The sequence below is a fragment of the Myxocyprinus asiaticus genome, chromosome 49 (assembly GCF_019703515.2).
Source record: "Myxocyprinus asiaticus isolate MX2 ecotype Aquarium Trade chromosome 49, UBuf_Myxa_2, whole genome shotgun sequence".
NCBI lineage: Eukaryota > Metazoa > Chordata > Actinopteri > Cypriniformes > Catostomidae > Myxocyprinus > Myxocyprinus asiaticus.
In genome coordinates, this window is record NC_059392.1 from 21,564,953 (window position 1) to 21,592,657 (window position 27,705).

At 39.7% G+C, this 27,705-nt stretch overlaps 1 protein-coding gene across 4 annotated transcripts in view; it reads right to left on the minus strand.

Moving 5' to 3' along the window:
• Positions 1-11,093: 11,093 nt before the first annotated feature.
• Positions 11,094-27,705, minus strand: part of LOC127438441 (slit homolog 1 protein-like) — a 71,791-nt gene continuing 55,179 nt past the window's right edge. For 3 of the 4 annotated variants that reach the window (XM_051694033.1, XM_051694032.1, XM_051694035.1), the window contains 15 exons: positions 27,441-27,512; positions 27,260-27,331; positions 26,966-27,037; positions 26,631-26,794; positions 26,410-26,534; positions 20,955-21,049; positions 20,719-20,858; positions 20,524-20,620; positions 17,688-17,825; positions 17,378-17,603; positions 16,383-16,513; positions 16,135-16,289; positions 13,971-14,271; positions 12,578-12,789; positions 11,094-12,450 (listed from right to left, as the gene is read on the minus strand). In XM_051694033.1, coding sequence (XP_051549993.1) covers positions 12,206-12,450; positions 12,578-12,789; positions 13,971-14,271; positions 16,135-16,289; positions 16,383-16,513; positions 17,378-17,603; positions 17,688-17,825; positions 20,524-20,620; positions 20,719-20,858; positions 20,955-21,049; positions 26,410-26,534; positions 26,631-26,794; positions 26,966-27,037; positions 27,260-27,331; positions 27,441-27,512 — 2,245 coding nt within the window. In that variant the 3' untranslated portion in view covers positions 11,094-12,205. The remainder of the gene's footprint in view (positions 12,451-12,577; positions 12,790-13,970; positions 14,272-16,134; positions 16,290-16,382; positions 16,514-17,377; positions 17,604-17,687; positions 17,826-20,523; positions 20,621-20,718; positions 20,859-20,954; positions 21,050-26,409; positions 26,535-26,630; positions 26,795-26,965; positions 27,038-27,259; positions 27,332-27,440; positions 27,513-27,705) is intronic. The other variant, XM_051694034.1, reaches the window with a different exon arrangement.

The window sequence follows — 27,705 nt, forward strand, 5'->3', positions numbered from 1 at the left end:
TAAAAACGTATTCCCTTTTATTTGAACATGATGTACATGTACATGTCTCTTAATGTCAGAGTTTGAACATATATCATATAATGACCTTTTAATTTGACTACTTTTCTTCCTTTTAGATTTCCAATTATGTTAATGTGCCATTTAAATAATAACCAGTCAGGAACACTTCGATATACAGCACCGTTTAAGATTAATCACAATGTTGTTGTGTATTGTGCACAGTGACAGCATTACATCAACTTAATCATTTGACATAACCAATTTGGATTGGACCATATTTTAACCATGCCAATACGCAGTACACTTTACTCACTAAGAGGCTGCATTGTGTCAGGGTATGGAAAGGTCAGGTCCATAATCACAGAGCCCCTCCTGCGGTGCACAGTTGCAGATGCTCAGCAAGTGTTCCCATTACTGAATAACAACTGCAGAATATGGACTCGACTCAATTAAGCATCATAGGATAATTCACAAAGAATTCACATCTTTTGTCATATTACACTCTCACAGGTATTTTTAAGACCTAAAAGTATTACAATCTCATTTAGTTTACATTCTTTTATTATTGTTATGCATGTAGATTTTATGATCTCTTAAATTGAGAGATAATATGGAATATTTGCACTTGAACATTTCATTTGTCACCACAGAACAATTTAAAATGGACTAGTTATGGTCAAAAGTTGCTCAAAAAACAGAATGTATTAATAACAATTCCACTCAAACATTGTTTAGAAAACTAATCCTGTCTGGAGTGCTTAAAGGTGCACGCAGTTAAAAAAAAAAAAAAAGTATGTGTTCGCTAACACCCCTAGCACCGTAGATGCAGCGTCATGCAAAAACAGACTTTTTTTCACAGTCAGCCATGTTTAATCTATTCCGCAAGCGAAAGTGTCCAATTTCAGGGGATTACTGGTATTATTAAAGCTATAATATTCGGCTGGTTATGTGATCTCAACATGGCACCATGACTCCAGTCATATCACCTTATAAAAGCTGTTTTATTCCACATGGAGAGGGTTCCCTTATGGGGGCTACCATGTTAGATCACGTGACCAGCTGAATGATGGTGCATTCACCTCAGATCGGAATTACTGTAATTTTGAGATGACAACAGCTGTTCATGTCCTCAGGTGTCAGTGTAAGTCCAAGATGACTGCTATAATGACCAGCACAAAATAAAAAAATTTAGTGCACCATTAAGACTAAAGGAAATGTCATTTAATTGAATCGGAAGGAATATTCCAGGTTAAATATAGTTTATCTACTTATGGCTCATTCTGTAGTTGGGGGTACATTTAATGTAATCAAAAAAGAACAAAAGCAAAGTGCTTTCTAAATAAAACAATTATTGGTTTAAGTTAATATATTTCTTCGATGTAACATATCTGCTAGTTGGAAAGCTTAAGCATTAAACACAATTTTGATATTATAAAGGAAAGGATGTTCCCTGTCTGTCACTCACTCAACGTTGTGTCAATGTAGTGACACTAGGGGTTCGCTCTTGAGAGCCCCAATCACCTTTTCTTTTTTCAGAAAAGGCCAATGAAAATTGGTGAGTAGAATTTGCATGCCACTCTCCGCCCCGGATATACGGGTATAAAAGGAGATGGTGTGCACAACTCATTCAGACTTGTTCTTCGGAGCCGAATGCATGTGTGTTCGTCCCGTAACTTTACCTTCTGCTGCTGGAATTTACGGCGCATATCAGTGGTCACCCTCACACGATCGAGTGTTGTGCTTCCCCTGGGCGCTTCGCCAGCTGAGTCCACAGGTGTTAAAAGAGTATATTCCAAAAGAGTATATTTTCTCTAAAAGAGCTTGCACAAACGATTGCCGTCTTTTTAAAGATGTCCTTTCGCCTTTGTGCTACTGGGTGTGGCCGTTATCTCTCCCCACCGGATGGCCATGTGATCTGTCTCGAGTGTTTGGGTCACCAGCACACTGAGGCATCTTTTTTGGAGGGGTCATGTTCTCATTGCGAGAACATGCCCATGAGAACGTTGCGGTCGCGGCTCTCTTCCTTCTTCGTGAAGCAGAGAGCCACCGCGGCTGCTTCCCAACCCGGTCCGTCCAGGTTTGAGACTCAGGCGGCTGCGTCGGCGAGCGCCGCGGGCGATCTGGATGTGGATATGGGAGTGATTCTGCCGGCTCAGTCCCCGCGGACCTCCCAGCCCCCAGCATGCTCGTTCTGCGCGGTAAAGTTCACGAGCGAGGTAGGTGGTCTGCCTCAGGGCGAATTTAATATCTCATTCGGAGCTCGCGATGAGGATGAGTTATCGGCTGCAGCATCAGAGAGTGGGCGAATCTTCTGAGCTACCGCTCTTGGGCGGTAGAGCTCAGGATGAGGCGGATGCTGAGTTGGCAGCCGTGCTTGCCCAGGCAGCCACGAACATTGGGCTTGAGTGGAACCCTCCGTCCTGCCCTGAGTGTTCGCGGCTAGATGATTGGTTTCTGGGCTCGGAGCGTGACTTACGGCCACGCCTCGCCCCAGTGCCCTTCTTCCCGGAAGTGCACGAGGAGCTCACGAAGTCGTGGAAGGCATCTTTCTCTGCCCGTACACGCTTCGCCGGCTTGTCAACTCTAATTACCCTCAACGGCGGAGCAGCTAAGGGATATGTCGAGCTTCCCCAGGTAGTGCGCCCCATTGCGGTGCATTTATGCCAGTAGGGTACAGCCACCTGGAGGAACTGACCAAGGCTCCCTTCCAAGGTGTGTATGTAACACATCATAAGAAAGTGTTTCACTGCTGTTCAAATGCACTTTGGATCACATCATTTATATGTATAAATATTTTCCATCTGAAAGGACTTTTTAATAATTCTGTGGAGGCAAGGCATAGATCTAGTAGGGTCAGATACGAATAACAAAATATCATATGCGTAAAGCAAAAGCTTATGTGCCATCACCCCTGGAAAATCATCCTTCTTTCTTATCGCGGCTGCTAATGGTTCCAGGGCACGACAGAAAAATAATGGGGAAAGAGGGCAACCCTGCCGGGTGCATCTGTCCAGAGGAAAATAATCTGAAATGAATCCATTTGTTTGTACCGCCGCTACCGAGTGTCTATAAAGTAACTTAATCCATCCAATAAAAGTATTTCCGAACCCGTATATTTCCAAAATCTTAAAAAGATAATCCCATTCTACCATATCAAAAGCCTTTTCAGCATCAAGTGAGATGGCAGCAACCGGAGTCTGATCATTCGCCACTGACCACATGATATTGATGAAACGCCTAATGTTATCAGAAGAGCTACGGCCCCGAATAAACCCCATCTGATCTATATGTATAAGAGAAGTCATAACTTTACTTAATAGTTTAGGCAAAATTTTTGAAAATAATTTAACGTCTAGCTGGATCAGGGAAATTGGACGGTAACTTTTACACTTGCTTGGATCTTTGTCCTTATTAAGAATCAGACTGATCCGGGCTTGTGTCATGGTTGGCGGAAGCTTTCAATTCTTTAATGGTTCCATATAAACTTGTACCAAATTTGGAGCCAGTTCTGTAGCATAAGATCTAAAAAAAATCAGTAGGCAAGGCCTTAATTACCTCACCAAGATCCAAGAAGTTTAGCTCAGAATCAAGAGAATTATTTTCTTTCTGGAACTATAGAGATCAAGATAGAATTCTTTAAAAGCATTATTAATATCAATGGCTGAGGGAATGGTAGAAAAAGACTCTCACTGTTTTATTTATCTAGCCAGCAGTTTCCCTGCCTTGTCCCCCAACTCAAAGTATGACTGTCTTGCCCTGAATAGCCAAAATCTGTATTTCACTGGGTCAATTCCTTGAGGCCATTAGACAACATTTGGCACTTCAGCTCTGCCTCGGCACTTTTAATCTTCCCTTCCAATTCCACAAGTTCTTGTGCTTTGGATTTTTTGGTGAATGAGGCATACTATATGATCCGGCCCCTAAGAACCACCTTAAGTGCCTCCCAAGCCATGCCCACAGAGGATACTGAGGACCAGTTGGTCTCCATATAGACACCGATTTCAGCCTTTAGCATTTGTTGGAATTCAGGATTTTGCAAAAGGGATACATTAAAGCGCCAACTATATGATTTCTTTTTCTCCATATGTGGCAACACTTCTAAACACGCCAGGGTGTGATCTGAGACTAAAATGTTTCCAATTGAGCAATCAACAACAGATGAAATAAGGGACTTAGATATAAAAAAAAAAACAATCTATTCTAGAGTAAATCTTATGGACTGATGAAAAAATTTTATAGTCCCTACCAGATGGGTTCAAAAGTCTCCAAATATCTGTAAGACCAAGATTTTTACACATCTTGTGAAGCATCAATGTTGCTCTAGGGGGCTTGCACATTTTTGCTTCACTATGAGCAAGGACTGAGTCCATCAAAAGATTAATGTCTCCTCCCAATATTATATCATGAGGGGTGCCAGCAGCTGGCAATATCCCTTCAAGATCTATAAAAAAGCCCTGATCATCAACGTTAGGTGCATAAATATTAGCCAAAATAAGACTTTGTCCCTGAATTTCAGCCAAAACAATAATGACTCTTCCTAATTTATCTTTACTCCATTTGAGACATTTGAATTGTAGATGTTTACTTATCAGCATAATGACACCCCTGCTCTTACTCGAGCCAGCACTATAAAAAAAATGTCCATCCTCCCAAGTTTTTCAGTTTCCTGCGGAGAAAGGTTGAAGAAACACTATATCATATTTCTTACACTTAAGAAGAGAAATAACCTTCCTTCTTTTTATGGGGTGCCCCAACCCATTCACATTCCACGTGGAGAGAGACAATCCACTCATATTAACATTTAACATTTTGACATATAAGAAAAAATAGATTGTGTGTCAAACACAAAATTACAAAGACCACGATTATAAGATTATAAAGACCATATTCCAACATTAGTGCAACCTACAAAACCCAAACATCCCCTGGAACAAAGCAAATAGAAAAAATAAGAACGTGCACATTAACCCCGTGCACGACAGCGCCAACTGGCGTCCATCTCTCCAAACCCAAACAGTCCATTCACGCCTACGAGAACCCCCGCGACAACTTTGCTATCGGATTGCTCAAGTCCGGTGTTTCTATACAAATTTTGTGAGACAGAATTACACAGCAAAAGGTAATCTACAGTGCATCCTGAAAGTATTCACAGCGACATTTTGTTATGTTACAGCCTTATTCCAAAATAGATTAAATTCATTATTTTCCTCAAAATTCTACAAACAATACCCCATAATGACAACATGAAAGAGGTTTGTTTGAAATCTTTGCAAATTTATTAAAAATACAAAATGAAAAAAATCACATGTACATAAGTATTCACAGCCTTTGCCATGACACTCAAAATTGAGCTCAGGTGCATCCTGTTTCCACTGATCATCCATGAGATGTTTCTACAACTTGATTGGACCCACCTGTGGTAAATTCAGTTGATTGGACATGATTTGGAAAGGCACACACCTGTCTATATAAGGTCCCACAGTTAACAGTGCATGTCAGAGCACAAACCAAGCCATGAAGTCCAAGGAATTGTCTGTAGACCTCTGAGACAGGATTGTATCGAGGCATAGATCTGGGGAAGGGTACAGAAAAATTTCTGCAGCATTGAAGGTCCCAATGAGCACAGTGGCCTCCATCATCCGTAAATGGAAGAAGTTTGGAACCACCAGGAGCTGGCCGCCTGGCCAAACTGAGTGATCGGGGGAGAAGGGCCTTAGTGAAGGAGGTGACCAAGAACCCGATGGTCACTCTGACAGAGCTCCAGCATTTCTCTGTGGAGAGAGGAGAACCTTCCAGAAGAACAACCATCTCTGCAGCACTCCACCAATCAGGCCTGTATGGTAGAGTGGCCAGACGGAAACCACTCCTCAGTAAAAGGCACATGACAGACCACCTGGAGTTTGAAAAAAGGCACCTGAAGGACTCTCAGACCATGAGAAACAAAGATTGAACTCTTTGGCCTGAATGGCAAGTGTCATGTCTGGAGGAAACCAGGCACCGCTCATCACCTGGCCAATACCATCCCCACAGTGAAGCATGGTGGTTGCAGCATCATGCTGTGGGGATGTTTTTCAGCGGCAGGAACTGGGAGACTAGTCAGGATCGAGGGAAAGATGAATGCAGCAATGTACAGAGACATCCTTGATGAAAACCTGCTCCAGAGCACTCTGGACCTCAGACTGGGGCGAAGGTTCATCTTCCAACAGGACAACAACCCTAAGCACACAGCCAAGATAACAAAGGAGTGGCTCCGGGACAACTCTGTGAATGTCCTTGAGTGGCCCGGCCAGAGCCCAGACTTGAACCCTATTGAACATCTCTGGAGAGATCTGAAAATGGCTGTGCACCGATGCTCCCCATCCATCCTGATGGAGCTTGAGAGGTCCTGCAAAGAAGAATGGGAGAAACTGCCCAAAAATAGGTGTGCCAAGCTTGTAGCATCATACTCAAGAAGACTTGAGACTGTAATTGGTGCCAAAGGTGTTTCAAGAAAGTATTGAGCAAAGGCTGTGAATACTTATGTACATGTGATTTTTTTCGTTTTTTATTTTTAATAAATTTGCAAATATTTCAAACAAACTTCTTTCACATTGTCATTATGGGGTATTGTTTGTAGAATTTTGAGGAAAATAATGAATTTAATCCATTTTGGAATAAGGCTGTAACATAACAAAATGTGGAAAAAGTGAAGTGCTGTGAATACTTTCCGGATGCACTGTATAAAACAAACTCCAGCCAATAGGCGGAATAAACACAAAGAGCATGTAGATTCATCCATAAAACTGTCCTGAAGGTGTGACACTCCACAAAATAAACTCCAGCCGCTAGACGGAACCAGCACAAAAAACAAAAAAAGAGGCGCGCAGATTTCTCAAACAGTCAAGCGAATGTTCAGTGTGCACTTGGCTGCAACATGAGTGCAAGCAAATTACTTACTCCAATGACTTTGCAAGAAATACTCCACAAACCAAACTCCAGCCATTAGGCAGAATAAGCAAAAGGAGTGTGTAGATTCATCCTTAATACTGTCCTGAAGGTGTGTTACTCTACAAAATAAACTCCAGCCGCCAGGCGAAGCCAGCACAAAAAGAGCGCACAGATTCTTCAAACAGTCAAGCGAATGTTCAGTGAGCCGGTCCACTCGGCTGTAATGTGAGCACAAGCTGACCCACTCACGCCACTGAATTTATGAAGGACATCCCTTGCTGTGGGCATGTAAATGTTTTACGGCCATCCTTAGCATCTATTCTCAATTTGGCCAGGAATATCATTGCAAAAGCGACCTTCCGTTGATGTAAAAGTTTCTTGCATTCCTTGAATCGATCACGTTTCTCTCTTGTCGAGTTCGTACAGTCTGGGAACAATAAAATGCTGTGGTTCTTCCAAGAAATCTTTCCTTAACTCCTCGCCTCACGTAACACAAGATCTTTATCGGATGATCTCAGAAATTTGGCCAGAATTGATCGGGGCATGTCTCCCTCAGCGGAGCGCCGAGCTGGAACCCTGTGAGCTTGCTTGATTTCCAGCTTATGGCCTGCCATGTCGAGCAGACTCGGAAAGAGCCCATCCAGGAATTCCACCATATCCTGTCCCTCCACTTCCTCCAGGACTCCCACGATACTGACATTATTACACTGGCTACGGTTTTCCATGTCCTCCAACTTCTCCCAGACACATTCCAAATCCACCTTGGTTGCTAATGGATCTTTATGTCTCCACAGCCCGAGGATTTTGAATTCTTTGACATATTGTCCTCCTAGAACAGTTATGGAACAGAGTGTATTGAATCTCACCGGTTTATGTCATAAAAGTATTAAAACGAGCAAAGTGTGCAGAGCTCGCTGTTTACAAGTCCGATCCTCGCATGGCATTACGTGACTCCCCTTGTTAATAATTTATTGATAATTTTCATATCAATATCATCATATTCTTACCCGAATTGCAATAGTATCACAGATGAACAGTTTGAGCATGTGTTCCTTTTACATTACAACAGTAAGATATGCACCTCAGCTAAGGAATAGGTGATGGACTATTACTTAGTAAGGGTTAAAAGTAATTTTGTTAGATTTTTGAGCTGTTAACTTTGACCTAACAATGTCATTGCTGTTGATTTCAGGTTCATTACCGTTTGTTCATGTAATGTTTCTATTGTTTTATGCACTTAAAATGAATTAGATATGTTTAAAAAAATATATATATATATTATTTCTTACTACCTCACCAATGGTGTGCCACTCACACATTGGACTTAATTGTGTCAAAGGATCTAGTGGATGCTTTTATGCTTATTTTATGGCCATTAATTTGTTCATTTTATGATTGTTTTATGTTCATTTTATGGTCATTAATGTGTGTAATGCTGCAATTGTTTTATGCACTGAAAATGAACTTGATGTTTCAGTGTTTTGAATGATAAACTTTGGCCATGCACTGTTATTGCTGTTAGATGAAATATTTATTTCATTCATATAATGTTTAATGCACTTTTTAAAAATATCATAAGGAGCTCTTTTTGTGCAGCTGTTTTTGTTAGTAATAAAGAATGGAATACATTTTCTTTCTCTTTGTACTTTTAAGTTAAAATGATTATCCTACTCAAATGTGGCATGTGGCATAAAATAAAATAGAATTATGTTGCAAGTAATACAAAATTAATTGGATTAGATTACCCCAAAATGTAATCTATGTGATTACATTACATTACTGGTAGCATTTTTTTGTCATGTAATTTGTAATCAGTACCTGATTACAATTCACAAATAATCCACCTAGCACTGATAATACACTCGAATGCCTTCATAGCAACAGACGTTAGAGCAACAGTTCTGTAATCATTAAGACAGCTTGGATAAGAGGACTTCGGTTCAGAGGTTATCATGGCTAATTTAAAGCATAGTGGGTTGCTGAGGGTTGTTAAAAATAGCTGTTTATGCTTGTGCCAGCTGAGATACTCAGTGGTAGATCTCGACAGGGTTTACTGGGTGCATCGTGATCAGGACTTCAAGCTTTCACATTTTGGTAGCTCTCATAGTCTTCCAAGGGGGCTGCAGGATGACTTAAAATTAAGGCTGTTGATTCTCGTGCTAAATCATTTTGATTAATTAAATAAAAAATAATGTGTTAACAAAATTAACCCAATTAATCATGGCCCCTGGTATCATAATTCCAGAATAAGGAATTCTCCTGCCAACACAGAAATTCTTACATGATTCAAGCTTGAAGAACCATCTTTGTTTTTACGGGTTGCAGTCAGCAGGGGGCAGTCAACGCAACTCCAGATTTAAATGCAACAAACTGACAGCTAGAAGGAGCACAACAGAACACAAGGCAAAGCAAGTTTTTTACTGTTTCAAACTACATTTTACTTGACACAGCGTCCTATACTGTAGATGTGGCAATTATGGTGTGAGACGCTGAAAACCAGCGAAACGCATTGCAACCTGAGTGAGACACTCCAAAAGCGTCCGTCTGACACATGTGTACATAGACCAACAAAATTAGTGCACACTGTAATTATTATAGTTATATTTATATTACAGTTGTCAGAATTAATGCGTTAACGAATTTGATTGATTTAAAAAGTTTAACTCGTTAATTTTTCGTAATCACGATTAACGCATTTACCATTAATACAGCATAAACCAGCATAAACACTTGTTGGGAGAGCGGAACCTTTGTAATGTGTCCACCTGGAGTCATTACACTGTCGCACAAGCCATAACACACACAACAGTGCTTCACTGACAGTGATAAAATGGTGGGAAAAAGGAGCTCTTAGCACTATTTGATGTACAAAACAAGCCCAGATGGGACTTGTGATAGAAATCAAGTATTTTCAGCCTGTGAGGTGCATTTTAATTACCACAGAAACACGCCAAGCTTTAACTATCACCAAAACACAGAATGAGATATTTTTGCCTTTAAGCACTTTTCATGTGGAGTTCAAAGCAGCACACAACGCTGTCATGAATGAAGCTTCACAATTGCTGTAACAAAGTGGATAGCCACAGTCTACTGGCAGATTACAATTGTGGAGCATGAGAGTTTAAGACATTTAATGCCCATTGCAATGAATATGCAACCTATGGGGAGACTAGTTCTTTCAATTAGTCAAACTCCCACTTAGACATTGGGAAACGTTTAATGTTACTTGAATTGGTGCTATTTTACTTTTTATCTTTATTTACTGTGGAAGGCTTTGTTTTGAAAATTTTAATAAAGCAATATATTGTTACCTAAGATGGGAATAAATGCATTTTACAGGAAAATAAGTATATATGGTGTCAAATTTCTGTGAAATGTTCAAAATCTGTGATTAATCACGATTAACTACAAAAAAAAATATGCGATTAATCACGATTAAAACATTTAATCAACTGACAGCACTAATTTATATCAAATTCTTAATAATTAAATATTGATATATGCAATTAACTGTGATTAATTCAATAAATGTATCGGCATATCATGTAATTAATTCAATTTAACATTTTAATTGATTGACATCCCTACTTAAAATGATTTAAAATAAGTAAAACTTTAAAACTTAATACAAATGCTAAAACCTCTAAAAATCTTTTAAGATTTCTAGTGCTAAGTCATACATGCAAAGTCAACGGTTATGGCCAGGAAGTTTTGGTATTTTTGTGCAAGCATGCTAAGTTTAGCAGCAAGTGGGTTTGGCGAAATTGCACGCACAAGGCGCTAATAGGCTGGGTCAAGTGCAATTTAATTCTCTGATACTGCACATTTTTGTGTCCTATATATTCTATTTCCTGTCAAGCACCAGTTCTTTTGTGTATTAACTGTTCAATGTTTTATATGAATGGAAAATGTGGTTCTCGTCAAGATTTGGATTTACACTCCAATTATAGATAATGTAAGTATTATTAATCATTTTCATCTTCTAACACACATCATAGTTAGTATTAATAGTAATTGTATCGACCTGCAATTCACTTCTATGGGGCGATTTTGATTTTGAAAAATGTAATTAATTTATTGAAACATGAAAAAAATAAACCAAAACATTTCTACATTGAAATTACACTTCAAACAAAATGAAAATATAATCAAAATGATGAAGTGCTCAAAAAATCATAACAAATCCAAACATTTTACTCTCTGCAACCTCTTCCACTGGCCCCTTTTGCAGTGACTTAAAAATCACTCTACGACAACAGGTGGAAAAATACCAATATAAATTTGATTATAAGCACAACTGTATATATAAACATTAAAAATTATAATTAAAATAAACCATGATCTAAAGATAGTTCAACAGAAATCTCATAAATATGTGTTTCATTAAATAGCTACAACAGTGATCGGCATGGACATCGTTTGATGTTCCACTATATTCTAAGAGCTTGGACATGAACTATATTACTACCTGCTGGTGGAATCTCCAAACTGCTAATGCAGGAACTGAATTTAGATGTTGCACTGCAAACAGGCGTGCTTTTGAAAGGTCTTGGCACAGTGACCTATTTCTCAGAAAAATAGCAAATTGCGCTTTGCACCATTTCATTAACAAACAATACACCCACAGTTTTCGCACATACACCCACAGATAGCGCAAACGGTCCCGTTCACGCCCACTTGCGCTGTAAAAATCACACACTAGATAAAATAAAATAACTTTTTTAGGAGACAAAAGAAATCTTTAATGAAATAAATAGAAACAAAATCACTTGCAAACACAAGAACGCTTGTATGAGACTGCATTAAATAAAATAAAAAAATTGTGGATAGAAAACAGACTAAAAGGTAAAAAACTGTACCAATGTCACCAGTGTCGGTGTTTAACATACAAAAATACTATATTTTAAAATGGATGACAGTATATATTACAATCAAACTTAAAAATGTTAATTATTTTACAATATTACAAATTATATTACTAATACTATAAATCCTGTATAGCATGCTGTCTGTTAAACTGTATAATTAAAATTAAGAAACTTATTACTATATTTAATAATTTGTTTGACTGACAGCACAACTCTGTAGCTCACAATATTTAGACGTCAACCATTTAGACCATTCTCATGCAGGAGTTATCATTTCTTAAATAGTTCAAACCTCTCTACATCACAGATGTTATCGTTCATGATACATAGATACAATAACACACTATTTCTAAATCATTGACACAATTTTTAACATGTCCTCCGCAGCTTGTTATCTTCCATCTGTGTGATTAGACGCACTTTTCACAGCCACATTCTACCGTCTTTTCTACGACCTGTGTGAATGAAGTGCCATCGTCGCACTCAAAACTGTATCGTCTGCGCCGTATCCTGATGCTGGTACAGCAGAAGCCCGTGTCCACCCTGCAGCCGCCGCGACACTCCACCCAGGACAGGGGCTGCGTGCTCTGACACTGGACTTCACCACGGCGCATGCGATGGAAATCCCTCACGGATTCGCCCTGACAAGGAGCTACTGAAATCAAAAGGGCGTAGACACATATTTAGTGACTATTACTGTAATGCAAGTCTAAAAACTGAATTCAACTTAAAGGAATAGTCCAAACAAGAATGAAAAAACAAAAATGTGACTTTGTAGTTACCTAAGTCACATAACTGGCCGCTGTAGCCACTGTCACAGATGCACTGTGCCTGCCCCGTCTGTGAGATCTCACAGTAGCCGTGTTGGCATGAAAGCGCTGTGCAAGGGCTGGGCGTTGCATACTGTTGACTGCATAGGGGGCCTTGGAAACCCTCTGTACACTTGCAGTGATAGGATTGTATGTCTACTGGAATACAGGTGCCATGGACACACCTTACAGGAAGTGAAGGAATAAGGAAAAAACGGAGAGAGAGAGAGATGTAGGGGTGGGCAGTATATGAAATTGTAGTACAGTAATATTATAAATATTTTATATTTTTATATAAAAATATAAATTGATGTTATTTTATTCGAAATATTTTTAGATTTTATTAGGATTTTATATTTAATACCCATGTGATAATTTTTTGATTAACCAGTGAATTAAATACTTGAAAGTTACTTCTTATCTCATTTGATTATTTACTACTTTTAATTGGAATTTGATGGACGCACACCAAGATTATTCAAAACAACTGATGACATCAGTGCAAAAACAGCTTCAAATTATGTAATGCTTTAGTTAAACAAGACTCAAAACTATATTGGATAGTTTCAGTTTTTTATTCTGATTGGATGAGCCACATTTAAAGCTACTGAAAAATAGCAAATATACACATACTTGTGGTAAATTTGGTAACTTCCATATTTTTTGTTTTAAGCATAAATCTAATAACATTCAGTGGGGTTTATGCTTAAAACAAGAAAAATTAATTGTCAGATAAACTTAATTCTAGATATATTCCTTTATATTTATTTCCTCAAATTTGTTTAACTGATTTTTTAAAATACATTCTTAAGGATTTTAAGACATTTTTACTGGAAAACAAGATAAAAAATATTTTGAAATTTTTTACTTTAAAACACTGTAAAAAAAATAAATATATATATATATATATATATATATATATATTTTTTTTTTTTTTTTTTAAGTAGAAAGTATTAATCACCATATAGTTTTGGGTGAAAATATATAAGAAAATAAATGTACTTTCACAGTTTATTATTAGTATTAGTATTTAAAAAATGAAAAATACAAGTCACCTTATAATTTATGGTGAAAACAGTGAGAGGATGTTTCTAGAAGTTACAACATGATATCACATTAGATTATATTTTATTGAAATTGTCATGTTCCTTAGTAACTATTTATGAAACTTTATGGTTTATTCTTCAAATAAGAAGAAAAAAACTTATTTCAAAATAAATTTTCTGAAAAAGGCTTAATAATATTTGCTATTTTGTTTTAAGAATTTAAAGATATTTATCCTGGAAAACAAGATTTAATAATAATAATTATTATTATTATGATTTTCTTTTTTCTTCTTCTGCTTCTTTTTGTGCAGTGTACTCACTTGTTTTTTTGGCAAGGGTTGGTAGCAGCTTCAAGTAGGACCTGATCACAGTGTTGCCCACCCCAGCCTGGCTGACAGTGGCACACAGGCCCGACCGCAGTGTTTGGCTGGCACAGTCCATGCACACAGCGTAGTTCTTGACAGGGCAGGCACCCAGGCACCACTCCAGGTTTCATCTGTGTACGAGTAAAGTCCTGCAGCTCGTTATTAATGTAGAGATTCCGTATGCAGCCTTGAAAACTGGAGCCATTGAGAGTAGGCCACTGGTTGAAAGAGAGCGACTGGGCATTTTCAGGCATACCTGATGGGAAAACAGTTATTTTACTGTATTTGTTGTTGTTGTTGTTTAGTTTTTTGTCAAATAATATGTAAATATGTCAAGTAAAATAAAAAAAATAATTGGAAGTAAAGGTTACATATAATTTATGGTGAAATACATATTATATTCAGCAAGTCAATACATATAATTTTACTGTAAAATACTGTAAACATTATGCACTCGCAAGTAGAATGTATGAATTATCCATATAATTTGTTTAAATATACATTATATTTTAGAAAGGCAACACATCTGATTTAAAAACACTGCAATATATATATACACTGGCGGCCAAAAGTTTGGAATAATGTACAGATTTTGCTGTTTTGGAAGGAAATTGGTACTTTACTTCACCAAAGTGCCTTTTACTGATCACAAAGTAGAGTCAGGACATTACTTAAATAGTGATGGTGCTGTTTTTTACATCAGTAATGTCCTGACTCTACTTGTGATCAGTTGAATGCCACTTTGGTGAATTAAAGTACCAGTTTCCTTTCCGAAACAGCAAAATCTGTACATTATTCCAAACTTTTGGCCGCCAGTGTGTGTATACACACACATATATATATATATATATATATATATATATATATATATATATATATATATATATATATAGGAATATCAAACTAGATTTTAAGACAAAATTGTACATAAATGCAGGTAATTCTGAAAAAGTATGTGAACCCTTTGGAGTTACCTGCATTTATGGATAATTTTGTCTTAAAATCTAGTTTGATCTTCATCTAAGTTACAATAATGAACAAAACTAATCTGTTTTAACTAATGACACACAAATTATTGTATTGTTCTTGCACATGTTGAATACATCATTCAAAAGATAGGTTGGAAAAAGTATGTGAACCCCTAGGCTTATGACATCAACAAAAGCTAATTAGAGTCAGGAATTGCCAAAACTGGCATCCAATTAATGAAATGAGATTGGAGGTGTGGGTTAGAGCTACTTTGACCTAAAAAAGCACTCAGACATTTTGAGTTTGTTATTCACAAGAAGCACCTGCTGATGTGGACCATGCCTTGCAAAAAAGAAATCTCAGAAGACCATCAAGAATTGTAGCTTTGCATAAAGCTGGAAAGGGTTACAAAGTTATCTCAAAGAGCTTTAATATTCATCTGTCCACAGTTAGACAAATTTTCTATAAATGGAGATGATTTAGTACTGTAGCTACTCTCCCTAGAAGTGGCTATCCAGCCAAGATGACTCAACGGGCACACTACAGAATTCTATTATGTAAAAAAGAACCCTAGAGTGACAGCTAAAGAATTGAAGGAATTATTGAAACTGGTTAAAACCTCTGTTCATGAGTCTACTATACGGAAAACAAACAGGCATGCTGTCCATAGCAGAACATCATGAAGGAAGCTGCTGCTTTCCACCTTGAAACTCCACTGTGTGTGTGTGTGTGTTTTAGAAGAAAATGTATTAATTACCATATAATTTATGCTAAGACGATACACTTTTACAGTAAATATTGTTAAAATTATGTATTTTATTACGTATTTTAAAATATTGTTTTATTATGTATTTTTAAATATGGTTAAAATTAAGTTTAAAAAATACGTCATAATTAGTCACCTTTTAATTTACGGTGAAAAACAGTAAAAGTACTTTCCTAAAAGTCCCTGCATGATATCAAATTCAAATATACTTTAAGTAGTTATGTTTCCTATTTTTGTTGTCAGTTATGTACATTATGGTGCTAATTAGTTTCTGTCAACCACAAATGCCAGTTTTTTGTTTGTTTTTAACCGTAATTTCAACAGATTTTTTTTTTTTTTTTACAGTCTATGTGACAAGAGGACAAAATATAATGCACATCTTACCCCCTACATATAGTGGGGCATCTTTTGTGAGGGGTTGGACGTGTCCCAGGCTGTCCAGTGTCGTGGGAAGACCTCCATCAATGGAGAGGTTGACCATCCGGTCATAAGTAACCAACTCAACTGTATGAAACTGTCCATCATTCACTATTTCAGAGCTGCGGGAACAGGTAAATGAGCCAGTGAATTATAGAATATATAGATGTTTACATGATAAACAATGAGTCAAGCTTGATTTTTATTGTAAGCACCTGAAAATGGCACTGCCCGGCTGGTTTCCTGAATCATAGGTCACTTTGATGTGTCCTTCATGCAGCTCTACAGCGATGTGGTCATTGACTCCATTGTACAGAAGAATCCCTTTGTCCTCAGCTGTGGAGACCTGCAGTAACATATTATGGGTCAGCACAGTAAAGGATTTTTTTTCATCAAAACTATTCACACTGAGTCCAACACTAGGTTCACATACACCAATCAGCCACAACATAAAAACCACCTGCCTAATATTGTGTAGGTTCCACTCGTGCCACCAAAACAGCGCCAACCCGCATCTCAGAATAGCATTCTGAGATGCTACTCTTCTCACCACAATTGTACAGAGTGGTTATCTGAGTTACCATAGACTCTGTCAGTTTAAACCAGTCTGGCCATTCTCTGTTGTCCTCGCTCATCAACAAGGCATTTCCATCCACAGAACTGCCGCTCACTGAATGTTTTTTGTTTTTGGCACCATTCAGAGTAAATTCTAGAGACTGTTGTGTGTGAAAATCCCAGGAGATCAGCAGTTGCAGAAATACTCAAACCAGCCCAGATGCGGCAGGTGGTTTTTATGTTGTGGCTGATTGGTGTAGATACATTGTTTAGTTTTAAAAACGAATAGGCCAAAAGTGCATGTGCAAGATGAGCGCCCATATGTGGATCTTAATGAGTATAACTGGCTGTACTTCATAATGAGAGTAGTCTAAACTTTCTTTTTGTATTGCATCTTTAAGTGTGCAAGTGTGTTCAAAGAGCAAAGGCACATGAAAGGCCTAACAATAGTGGAAACAAAAATGGCTACAATTACATTGACATATGTTTTTTTAAATTACATTTACAGTTACTCGTTTGGCAGATGTTTTATAGACAAAAGGTCAATGCGCAAACAAACATGAGTCAAAATGTTTCCAGTTTTAGTGGTTTGTAATTCTAGGTCTGATTATGAAGGATTCTATGAATGTGAATTTATGTGTGGTTTCAAAAGTACCTGTAGAGTAATGTTGGTCTGGGGCCAGTGTTTTACTTCACTTAGCAGCAGGTATGAATCTCTGTCAATGAAGTTGACACTGAGGAGCTTTTCACAGCGTGGCCCTCCATACCCAGGGAGACACTGACAAAATGCACCACCTTCACTCTCCGCACAGGGGGCGCCATTGTCACAGTACACCAACTCACAGCCAGATAGAGAAAGAGCCACCTCACATAATCGACCACTACAACACAACAGGATGAAATTAAATGTAAAAAGCATTTTATAATAAAGATTCAGATTTGTTTACTGGCGTGTGTTGACTTACCTGTAACCTTGTGGGCAAATGCAGGAATATCCAGCCACATGATCCACACACTGCGCTCCATTCTGACAATAATGTCCCTCGCATTCATTATAATCAACACTGCAATCATCGCCCACAAAACCAGGTGGACAGATGCATCTAAAAAGAAATACACAATATTATTCCATTCTATAGTCTTATATGCTATCCCCCCCACCCTTCTTTATTGATATATTTATTTTACTTCTTTGTTTCTCATACGAACAGCACTGTTGTGGTATCCAAAACAGCTTTAAACTGAGAGTAGCCTGTATTTTCTTTGTGTGTATTTTTGTATTGCACCATTAAAAACCTAACAATAGCTGAAAAATGGCTACAATTAACTTGATATATGTTTTTTTTTTTTTTTTTTAATTACATTTACTTTTTATGATTTTTACATGGTACTCCAAGGTATTTCAAATGGTGCAACCATGGTATGTCCAAAAACAAACATGGCATTACTATGGTACCATGTCCAAAAAAGAATGGAAAAACCATTGTTTGTTTTTGTTACTGTTGAATGACCTAAAAGCCATTTTTCAACCCATTTCAACTTCCATAATGTGGCATTTTTACAGATGAGTCAGAATATTCAATAAGAATAAAACTGTAGAGTGGGACTTGGATTAATAGCCGCGTTTCCACTATCGGGCCAAATAAGGGCGTGCTAGTGCATGCCAGGGCCAGTTGTGTTCCCACTGTCATTTCCAGGGCTTCATCGTGCCTCCTCGAGGCTTCCTCCGCCGATTACCCTTGGGCCAAACAAGGCCAACTGAGGATTGAGGCGGGGTCACTGTCAAAGGCGGAGTTTTGCTGAGTCAGGTCAGAGGGTCAGCATCAAGATCGCCGAACTTGCCAGGTTGTGTATCCAGCGCACAACGGTACAGGTTCAGGAAAAATTTGAAAATTGCAGGCACAGTACAAATCCGTTAAAATGCACAATGGACAAAGTGGTGCCCAAAAGAAGAACTTTCCATGGTTCGAGGTCACTGTTAGTGGAGAGACCACTCGGGACACCATGGCAGTTACAGTCGGTGAGTTGTCAACACTAACTTATCTTGCTAGCTAATGGTTACACACGATATTCTAGGTAACTAGATAACATGATACCTCAGCTTGAGCTTCCCTCTTGCTTGTGAAATGGGCGGGGTGTGTGACGTTGGCAACAGGGCGGCGTATTAAGAGCAGGTTTTAGGGCAACGCTGCAGGGCTATTGGCCTGATGGTGGGAACGCAGATCGATTTTGGTCTCGAGGCTATTGGCCCCGGATGGCTTGTTGATAGCCCTAGCTCGCACTGGCTCGATAGTGAAAAAATCAATAATCAGTAATTGATTGGATTAATTGTATTGATTGGTGTTTATGACAGGTGGCTGGAAGGGAGGGGTTGGGCTTGTTGGCGTCAACCAAAAGAAAAGTGGTTTCAGAGGTTAAGTTCAAGAATTTATCTCAAAATTTGACATTGCAAATTACTTTTCAATTGTAATAAGATTACTATATTGATTACTTCCTGGAAAGTAATCACATTACTTCTAAGTTACATTCTAAAAAAATTTTCACAAAGTTTTTGTTTCTACACTCAAAAGAAAAATCTACATTTCCTCCTTGTTAAGTCTCGTTGTCCCTTTAGCTGTCACATACAAATAAACAGATGTACACATGAAAATAATACATGTTTTAAATGTATTCTACATAAATAAAATTATTTTTGAAATATGTTTAACTCAAGTAATGCACTTTAAAGTAGTTTACTTATTTGAAAGTCAGTAACTATAATCTGATTACAAGAATTAAAATTGTAATGCATTACATAACTGTTTTTTATTTTAAAACTAATTCAGTATCTAATTACTTTGTAATCAGATTACTCCCCAGACTGTCCAAAGGTACGTTCCTATCAACCGATACTTTACACATTATTCACCCTTACAAAAATCAAGAGTTCATAGCAAATTTGCCAATGATTATTTTCACATGCAAATGAGCTTTACTGCAAATTTGCAGCAAATTGTCCATTGTTACCAAAGGTTTGCTGCAGGTTCAGCACTACAGATGAAGAGCTGCAAATTTCTGGCAAACATTTGCATGTGAAAATAATGAGTGGGAATTTGTGGCAAATTTGCGACTAGTTTGCCAGAACTCAAAATGTTTTGTAAGGGGCGCCATTTTAAATGAGATACCAATCCGAAGGGAGCATTTATGTACAGTTGGAAGGGGAACTCCCAACGGCATAGAGACTAAGTGTATATCGTCATTGCGAACCATCAGAGGACTGATGTACTGTGGATAAAATAAACGCTAAAATAAAATAAACAAAAGGGGTTTGCGACACTGGCATTTTAATTAAGCCTAAGTCACCTCAGCAGTGTATTTATGGGTTGTGCGCGATGCAAAGCGCACAAAATGTGACCATTACATCCATTTTCATAACAATGCAGTAGGTCATATAACAGTTAACAGCAACAGTCACTTACAAGTCTGGAGAAATATATTGATTTTAATATGTATATTAGCACATCTTTTATAAGAATATACGTGAATGTATTATAAAAATGTATATATATGAATGTACGGTTATTTATATTATATTTATATGTATTAACGTATATTATGTCATCTTACTTGAACCCAAAATCTGTGCGACTCAAACATTGTCTGTGTTTGATAACGTTACAGGGTATTCCAAAAGAAATACTTTTTTCAAATTAAGTGAACTTCAACAGATATCCCGTGCTCAGTGAGTATGGAACAGTGAACACTGCGTTGGGACCCTGCGAATTGGAATGCAGCTCAAGAGTATTGCAGCGCTACACTTACTTAGGTCCTGTGACGGTTGGTATACACGTGGAGCCGCGATGACATGGATTTTGACCAGGATAACACAGATCTTCCTCATATTCTTCACACCTTTGGCCTGTAACATACATTTACACTTATTTATCAATCATATCACCAGCACTATTGCACTCTTTAGTAATTAGTGTACCCTTAGTAATTAACTGTAATATTTACCTGAAAAGGGGTGAGGACAGACGCAGGTGTAGTTTCCCACTCTATCCACACAGATGGTGCCATTTTCACACTTGCTATCCACACAATCATCAACATCCACCTCACAGAACTGACCATCATATCCCAGTGGACACATACAGCTGTGCATGGACATGCAAAGTTAAGTTCTTCATATATGCCTCTTCTCTGTTTTTTTCTGTATCTTATTAGTGGAATAACAATGTGTGTGTTCTCACCTGAAGCCTTTTCTAGCCTCTTCACTGTGACAGGTTCCTCCATTTACACATGGATTTCCCTCACAAGCATTAACAAGGACCTCACAGCTTTTCCCCTAAGAAATCCCAAGGTACAGTGGAAAGATTTGAGACAATCAACTATTTAAGTAAAACTATAGAGTAAAACTACAAAATTGGACAGTTCATTAATTTACTTTAACTTTTACTTGTTTTAAAATAACTTTACAGGTTTAAGACAAGTCAAAGTTTACCAACAGTATCTGTGGCCTGATTACCATAGACAATCATTTTGACTAGTCCTAGGTTTGTAAAAACAAAACCAAAAAAAAGAAAATCATGTTTGCAGTAATGCATTTACAATGGTCAATCGGACAAGACATTCTGGATGGTTTAAAGCCAAAATATTTCACCGGCTGATCGCCACCCTCCTCTAGCATTTTGCCGCTTAGATACTCATGTCACGTATTCCCTGTTTGTGCCTAGACTTTTATGTTGAAATTCTTGTTGCTTAGTTCCCCGTTCCTGTTTCCTGTGTTAGTTTTGTTGTCCTTTGTAGTTTCATTTTATGATTGGTTTACCAAGATTTTTCCCAGGCATTCCTCGTTCCCTTGTTTTCCCTTGTGTATTTAAGCCCTTGTTTCCCCTGGTTTCTTTGTCAGTCTTTGCATGTGTTCCATTATGTTCTGTGCCTTGTTCCCAGTGTTTGTTTCTTTATATTCTGAGTTACTTTGTTTACCTTATTGTTTGATTAAAAGCTGCATTTACATCTTTAATCCTCGCCTGCCTCATTACAGAAAGACTGACCCAGAATTTTCTGAACTGTCTTTGGCCGACCTTCCTCTTGTGGATTACTGTGCTCGTTTTTTGGGGTATTGCGAGCCGATCAAACTATGGTGATTCACACTTAAAATCTATTTTTTGGATCGGTTTGAATTACCACCACAATGTAGACTTACCAGAGATGGAAGAACTCAGATGGAGGGAATATATCAACATCACTCTGGAGAGTTCTTTCCCTTCATGTAAGGATGAACCCAGTGCTCCTACCCTGCCAAATCTCTCAGCCATGACAGCCGTTTCTCCGCCACCACCTGCTCCGATGGCCACGGAACTTACCTTGCTGTTTTTAGCACTGTCTTCCAAGGTGGATGATTCCCCCACTGATGTCGGTGCATTCGGCCACGAAGGCCATTCCTCACGGGTTATCAATGCCCACGCCTGCCACAGCCAACGGAGGTCATTCCCCTATCATTGCCAATGCCCATGACCATGGAGGCCGTTTCCCAGTCGCTGCCAGCGCTCCTGACTGTGGTGACTCCACCCTCAGCATCTTCCATGACTCCGTCCGCTCTCCCAGAGACTCCTCCTCCCGCGGTTCCATCTGCTCTCCCAGAGACTCCACCTACAGTGGTTCTCTCCATTCTCCCAGAGACTCCTCCTCCAGCAATTCCGTCCGCTCTCCCAGAGACTCCTCTTATAGCAGCTCTGCCCACTCCTCCTCCAGCAGCTCCGCTGCCTGACCCAGTCCTGGCCCTGTGTTTTCCTCCCAGGCCTCCTGACCCAGTCCCTGCCTCCTGACCCAGTCCTGGCCCTGTGTCTGCCTCCCAGGCCTCCTGACCCAGTCCCTGCTCTGAGACTGCCTCCCAGGCCTCCTGACTCAGTCCTGAACCTGTGTCCACCTCCCAGGCCTCCTGAACCTGTGTCTGCCTCCCAGGACTCCTGACCCAGTCCTGGCCCTGTGTCCATCTCCCAGGCCTCCAGACCCAGTCCTGGCCCTGTGTCCGCCTCCCAGGCCTCCTGACCCAGTCCTGGCCCTGTGTCCATCTCCCAGGCCTCCTGACCCAGTCCTGACCCTGTGTCCACCTCTAAGGCCTCCTGACTCAGTCCTGGCCCTGTGTCTGCCTCCCAGGCCTCCTGACCCAGTCCCTGCCCTGCAGCCGGCTCTCCTCAGCCCTCGGGCTCTACCGGCACAACCACGGTCTCCTCTCCAACCAGATCCACTGTGGTCTTCAGAATTGTTGTTTCAGCACAAGGGTTCTGACCCTCCGTCTCCACCTCGGCCCTCTGAGCTCATGACTCCGCCTAGACCCGTCGACCCATCAGCTCCACCGTGGCTCCTCAGCCCCTCGGCTCCACCATGGCCCGTCATCCCTTCGCCTTCACGGGGTCTGACTCCGCCTTGGTCTGTCGACCCCCTGGTTCCACCACAGACTTCCGGGCCCTTGGCTGCACCTGGGCCCTCCACCCCTTCGGTTCTACCGGGGTCCTCCATCCATCTGGCTCCACCTTGGTCCTCACTCCCACCGGCTCTGCCTCAGTCTTCCGAGCCCCCAGCTCCACCTCAACCCTCTGAGTCTCCAGCTCCGCCTGCTCTGCCTTGGTATCCAGCTCTGCCGGCAACGCTCAAGTCTCCTGCTCTGCAAGCTCCACCCTGGTCTATTCCTTCAGCACCAACCTGGTCTTCTGTTTTGCCTTGTTCCTCTGCTCCCCTTGCCCCTTGAGCCCCCTTTAACTGCCTGTTTCCCCCTCCCTCCCACACCCCATGGACATTTTCTTTTTGTGCAGCGTCTGGAATCCGCTCCTTAAAGGGGGGGCTCTGTCACATATTCCCTGTTTGTGCCTAGACTTTTATGTTGAAATTCTTGTTGCTTAGTCCCCCGTTCCTGTTTCCTGTGTAGTCCTTTGTAGTTTCATTTTATGATTGGTTTACCCTGATTGTTTCCCTAGGTGTTCCTCGTCCTCTTGTTTTCCCTTGTGTATTTAAGCCCTTGTTTCCCCTGGTTTCGTTGTCAGTCTTTGCATGTGTTCCATTATGTTCTGTGCCTTGTTCCCAGTGTTTGTTTCTTTAAAGCTGCATTTAGACCTTTAATCCTCGCCTGCCTCATTACAACTAAACTGTAGGTGTCTTCATTTCGGCAAAAATATTGCATGCAAATACAGGATGCTTGTGCAATTTGCTGTTTCAGTACAGGATGATACGGGGGTGGGGGGGTGGTATTTCCCCACAAACAACAGACCACCTTACCCCTTGAGTGTCTCGTTACTTAAATATACAACAATATGCATTTTATTTGGGCCAGAATATGGGAAGCTTGAGCATTTTGCTGCTTCAGTATGGGACTGTGTGAGGGGGAGGGACCCTTGAGTGTTTTGCCATTTGACCACTTTCCTCCTTGAGCGTTTTGACATCTGACCACCATACCCCTCTAGCATTTCGGTGCTTAACTATGTTACAACAGGCATCTTCATTTTGACCGAAATACGGGACACATATGAAACGGCACACTTGAGCATTTTGCCGCTTCAATATGGGGCGATAAATGGCGGGCGGTTTGACCCCTCAAGCATCCATCCGCGATCCTTGAGCATCTTAAGCATTTCACCATTTAAATACACAAATATAAGCATCATCATTGCAGCCAGAATACGAGATGTGAATATGGGACTCTTTTTTTATATTTATATCCCCTTTACTCCCCAATTTTGGAATGCCCAATTCCCACTACTTACTAGGTTCTCGTGGTGGCGCGGTTACTCACCTTAATCCGGGTGGCGGAGGACAAGTCTCAGTTGCCTCTGCTTCTGAGACCGTCAATCCGCGCATCTTATCATGTGGCTTGCTGTGCATGACACTGCAGAGAATCACAGCATGTGGAGGCTCATGTTACTCTCCACAATCCACGCACAACTTACCACGCGCCCCATTGAGAACGAGAACCACTTTAATCGTGACCATGAGGAGGTTACCCCATGTGACTCTACCCTACCTAGCAACCGGGCCAATTAGGTTGCTTAGGAGGCCTGGCTGGAGTCACTCAGCACACCCTGGATTCAAACTCGCAACTCCAGGGGTGGTAGTCAGTGTCAATAAATGCTGAGCTACCCAGGCCCCCGAATACGGGACTGTTAAGCATTTTGCCATTCAATTGCTGTCCCCCTTGAGCATTTTGCCACTTAAATATTAGGCACCTTCATTGCAGCCAAATTTAGAACGCGAATATGGGATGCTTGAGCATTTTGCTGCTTCAAAATGGGATGATATGTTTATCCTCAAGCGTTCCACCATCCAACTGCTTTCCCCCTTCAGCGTTTCACCATTTAAATACACACCAATAGGTGTGTTTATTCCAGCCAAAATAGGGAATGCGAATACAGGACATTTGAGCATTTTTCTGCTTCAATACATGACAAAATGGGGGTAGGGGTACCCCTCGAGCATTCCACCATACGACCAAGGTGGAGGGGGTGGCTATATCTCCCCTGAGTGTTTCGCCATTTAAATAGGAGTCTTCAGTTCGGCCAAAACAAGAAACTTCCCGGCTATTACAGGGGTGCTTTTCCCAAAAGCATAGTTTGCCAACATATGTTCGCAAGTTCCATCATTATCAACATAGTTCAATGATTTGGTGTTTCCTGAAACCATAGTTCCAACGAACATTCGCAAACAGCATTGTAAAGCATCGTAAAGTTGTAACTACAGGTCTTACCTGTGGTTAGAAGAATAGTTACTTGTTAGTTTGCTGTGTGGACATTATTTGACTTTGCTGAGGCTTCTATATCTTTATTCTATATATAGCTTTCATTTTGTCAAGACTTTGACCATGTTTTCGAGCATTTAAGAAAACAAATATTTCTGGGTTTTGCAGAAAGTGGCATTCAAACATTTGCTGCTGTTAAGAGAAAGCACTTGAACACATGGTTTTTGTTGGAGAATACAGTTTATGTGTCCATGTTAACACATAAGTGGCATTCTTATATGTGCTCAAGTGCACTGGGGAATCCCAATATTGCAGTGCAATGTATCTGTCACATTTACATAGTGCACGCAGCTTTCGTGTCTTCAGCAGCTTTCGTGCATTAAACATCTTTCTGGAGTAAGTGCAAATGAACTATTATAATTTGATATCCACAGAAGTTATTACTCCACCCCCTGTGTTACGCCATTAATGACAGCTCTTTATTGTTGAACCAACATAGTTTGAATAAAAGATTTGCGACATAGTTACTATAGTTTCAGGAAACAGTCATGTCTTGCTAGTTAATTTCTCCAATGGTGTATCATACTATGGTGGGAATAAGCAGTGAGTTACGTAGTTGTAAAGGAAACGCACCCCAGAATTGTTGGCAACCATATGTGTAAATAAAATGTTGCAACAGAGCAAGCTTAAACGTAGTCGTTGTCAATCTTGTTCTCTTTTGCTGTTCACAAGAATTATCAACTTTCAAGCATATGACATGTTGTATGACATGTGACATAACTATCCATTATGTTGATCCATAAACTATCCCTAAAGCTGTAAAACAATATTTTTTCACTGAGCAAACTCCACCCACAGGAATTATGTCAGTAACACATTTTTTCATTATTTTAACATTTTCTTCTGTGGTTAACAACAAACAACTTAGACCCAGAACATTCCTATAATATAAAGCATTGTCAGTGTATAATTAGGACCTTGTAACCCTGTGGACAGGTGCACTTGTACAGATGTACGGGGTCATTGTGGCATCTGCCCTCATTCTGACAGGGGTTTGAAGAACATGGGCTGCATTTCCCAGATACAGATGGATCCACAGGACCTGAGGGAGATCACACTTTGAAAAGTAAATAATCGTCAAACAGTTTGCACACAGGAGATGGCCATTCTTTATACTATCATCTGCTTTTTCACCCACCTGTGCATTGAAAGTTATTGCCAGGTGTTGTAAGCAGTAGTTTGCCCTCCATGCCCTGTGGCCCTGCACAACGGGCGATACCAGGTTCCTTGTATCCACTTTTCACCCAGTCGGAGAGCCAGTGCAGGCGACAGTCACAGTACAGTGGGTTTGCACCAATGGCCCTTGGTATAAAAATATAGTAAATGTATAAATGTATAAGCCACGCTACCTCAGCTATCTCATACGTATTCATACATGTAAGAGTAAGAGTTCAGTGACCAGTGTAAGCATGCGTTTCAATACACATGTGTGAATGTATCTGTGTGTACAGAGAGAAAACAGATTTGACTCACAGGTGCGATAAAGATGTAGCATCTCTGAAGATTTCTTGGTGTAGTTCAGAAATATTGTTGCCATGGAGAGATCTGCGGTAAATGGACAACAGCGAGGAGGAAAGATGTGGGTTGAGGTCAAAAGATTAACTCATAAATACAGCACACAAATGTTTTAATCATAAAAATACGAATTTGTGTAATAAATGATAAGGTAAAGCTGATTTAAGAAATCTAAGGCGAACAATTTTTAATAATGTTGTAATTATAGTTTGGAGATATGGTTTAGAAAGAAATGGAGTATGATTAACTTACAGCAGTCGAAGAGAGGACAGTCCTCCAAACGCAAGAGGAGGGATACAGCGCAGGGCATTGTAACTTAAGATGCTATAACAAAACAGGCAGACATCTCAAAAACTGACATCATCAATAGTCAACAGTAGTTAATGACATGTTTATGTGTGCATGTGTGTGTGTGTGTTTGTGTGATACTTACAGTGTTGTGAGCTGACTCATGTTGGCAAAAGATGAGTTGGACAAGGAGCTGATTTTGTTGTTGCTCAAGTCCCTGAAATGTTTAAAGTGCATCAAAACATTTTAACTTATGCATGGTTGAGCAAAATTCTGAATTTCATAATTGGTTCTCTTTCTTTAAATTGGCCATACCCCACAGGAAGTTGTAATGGAATTTGGACTTGAATGATAGGAAGTGACATTTCCAGACTGGCAATAGAGATAAATTTAACAGTCATTTATTTATA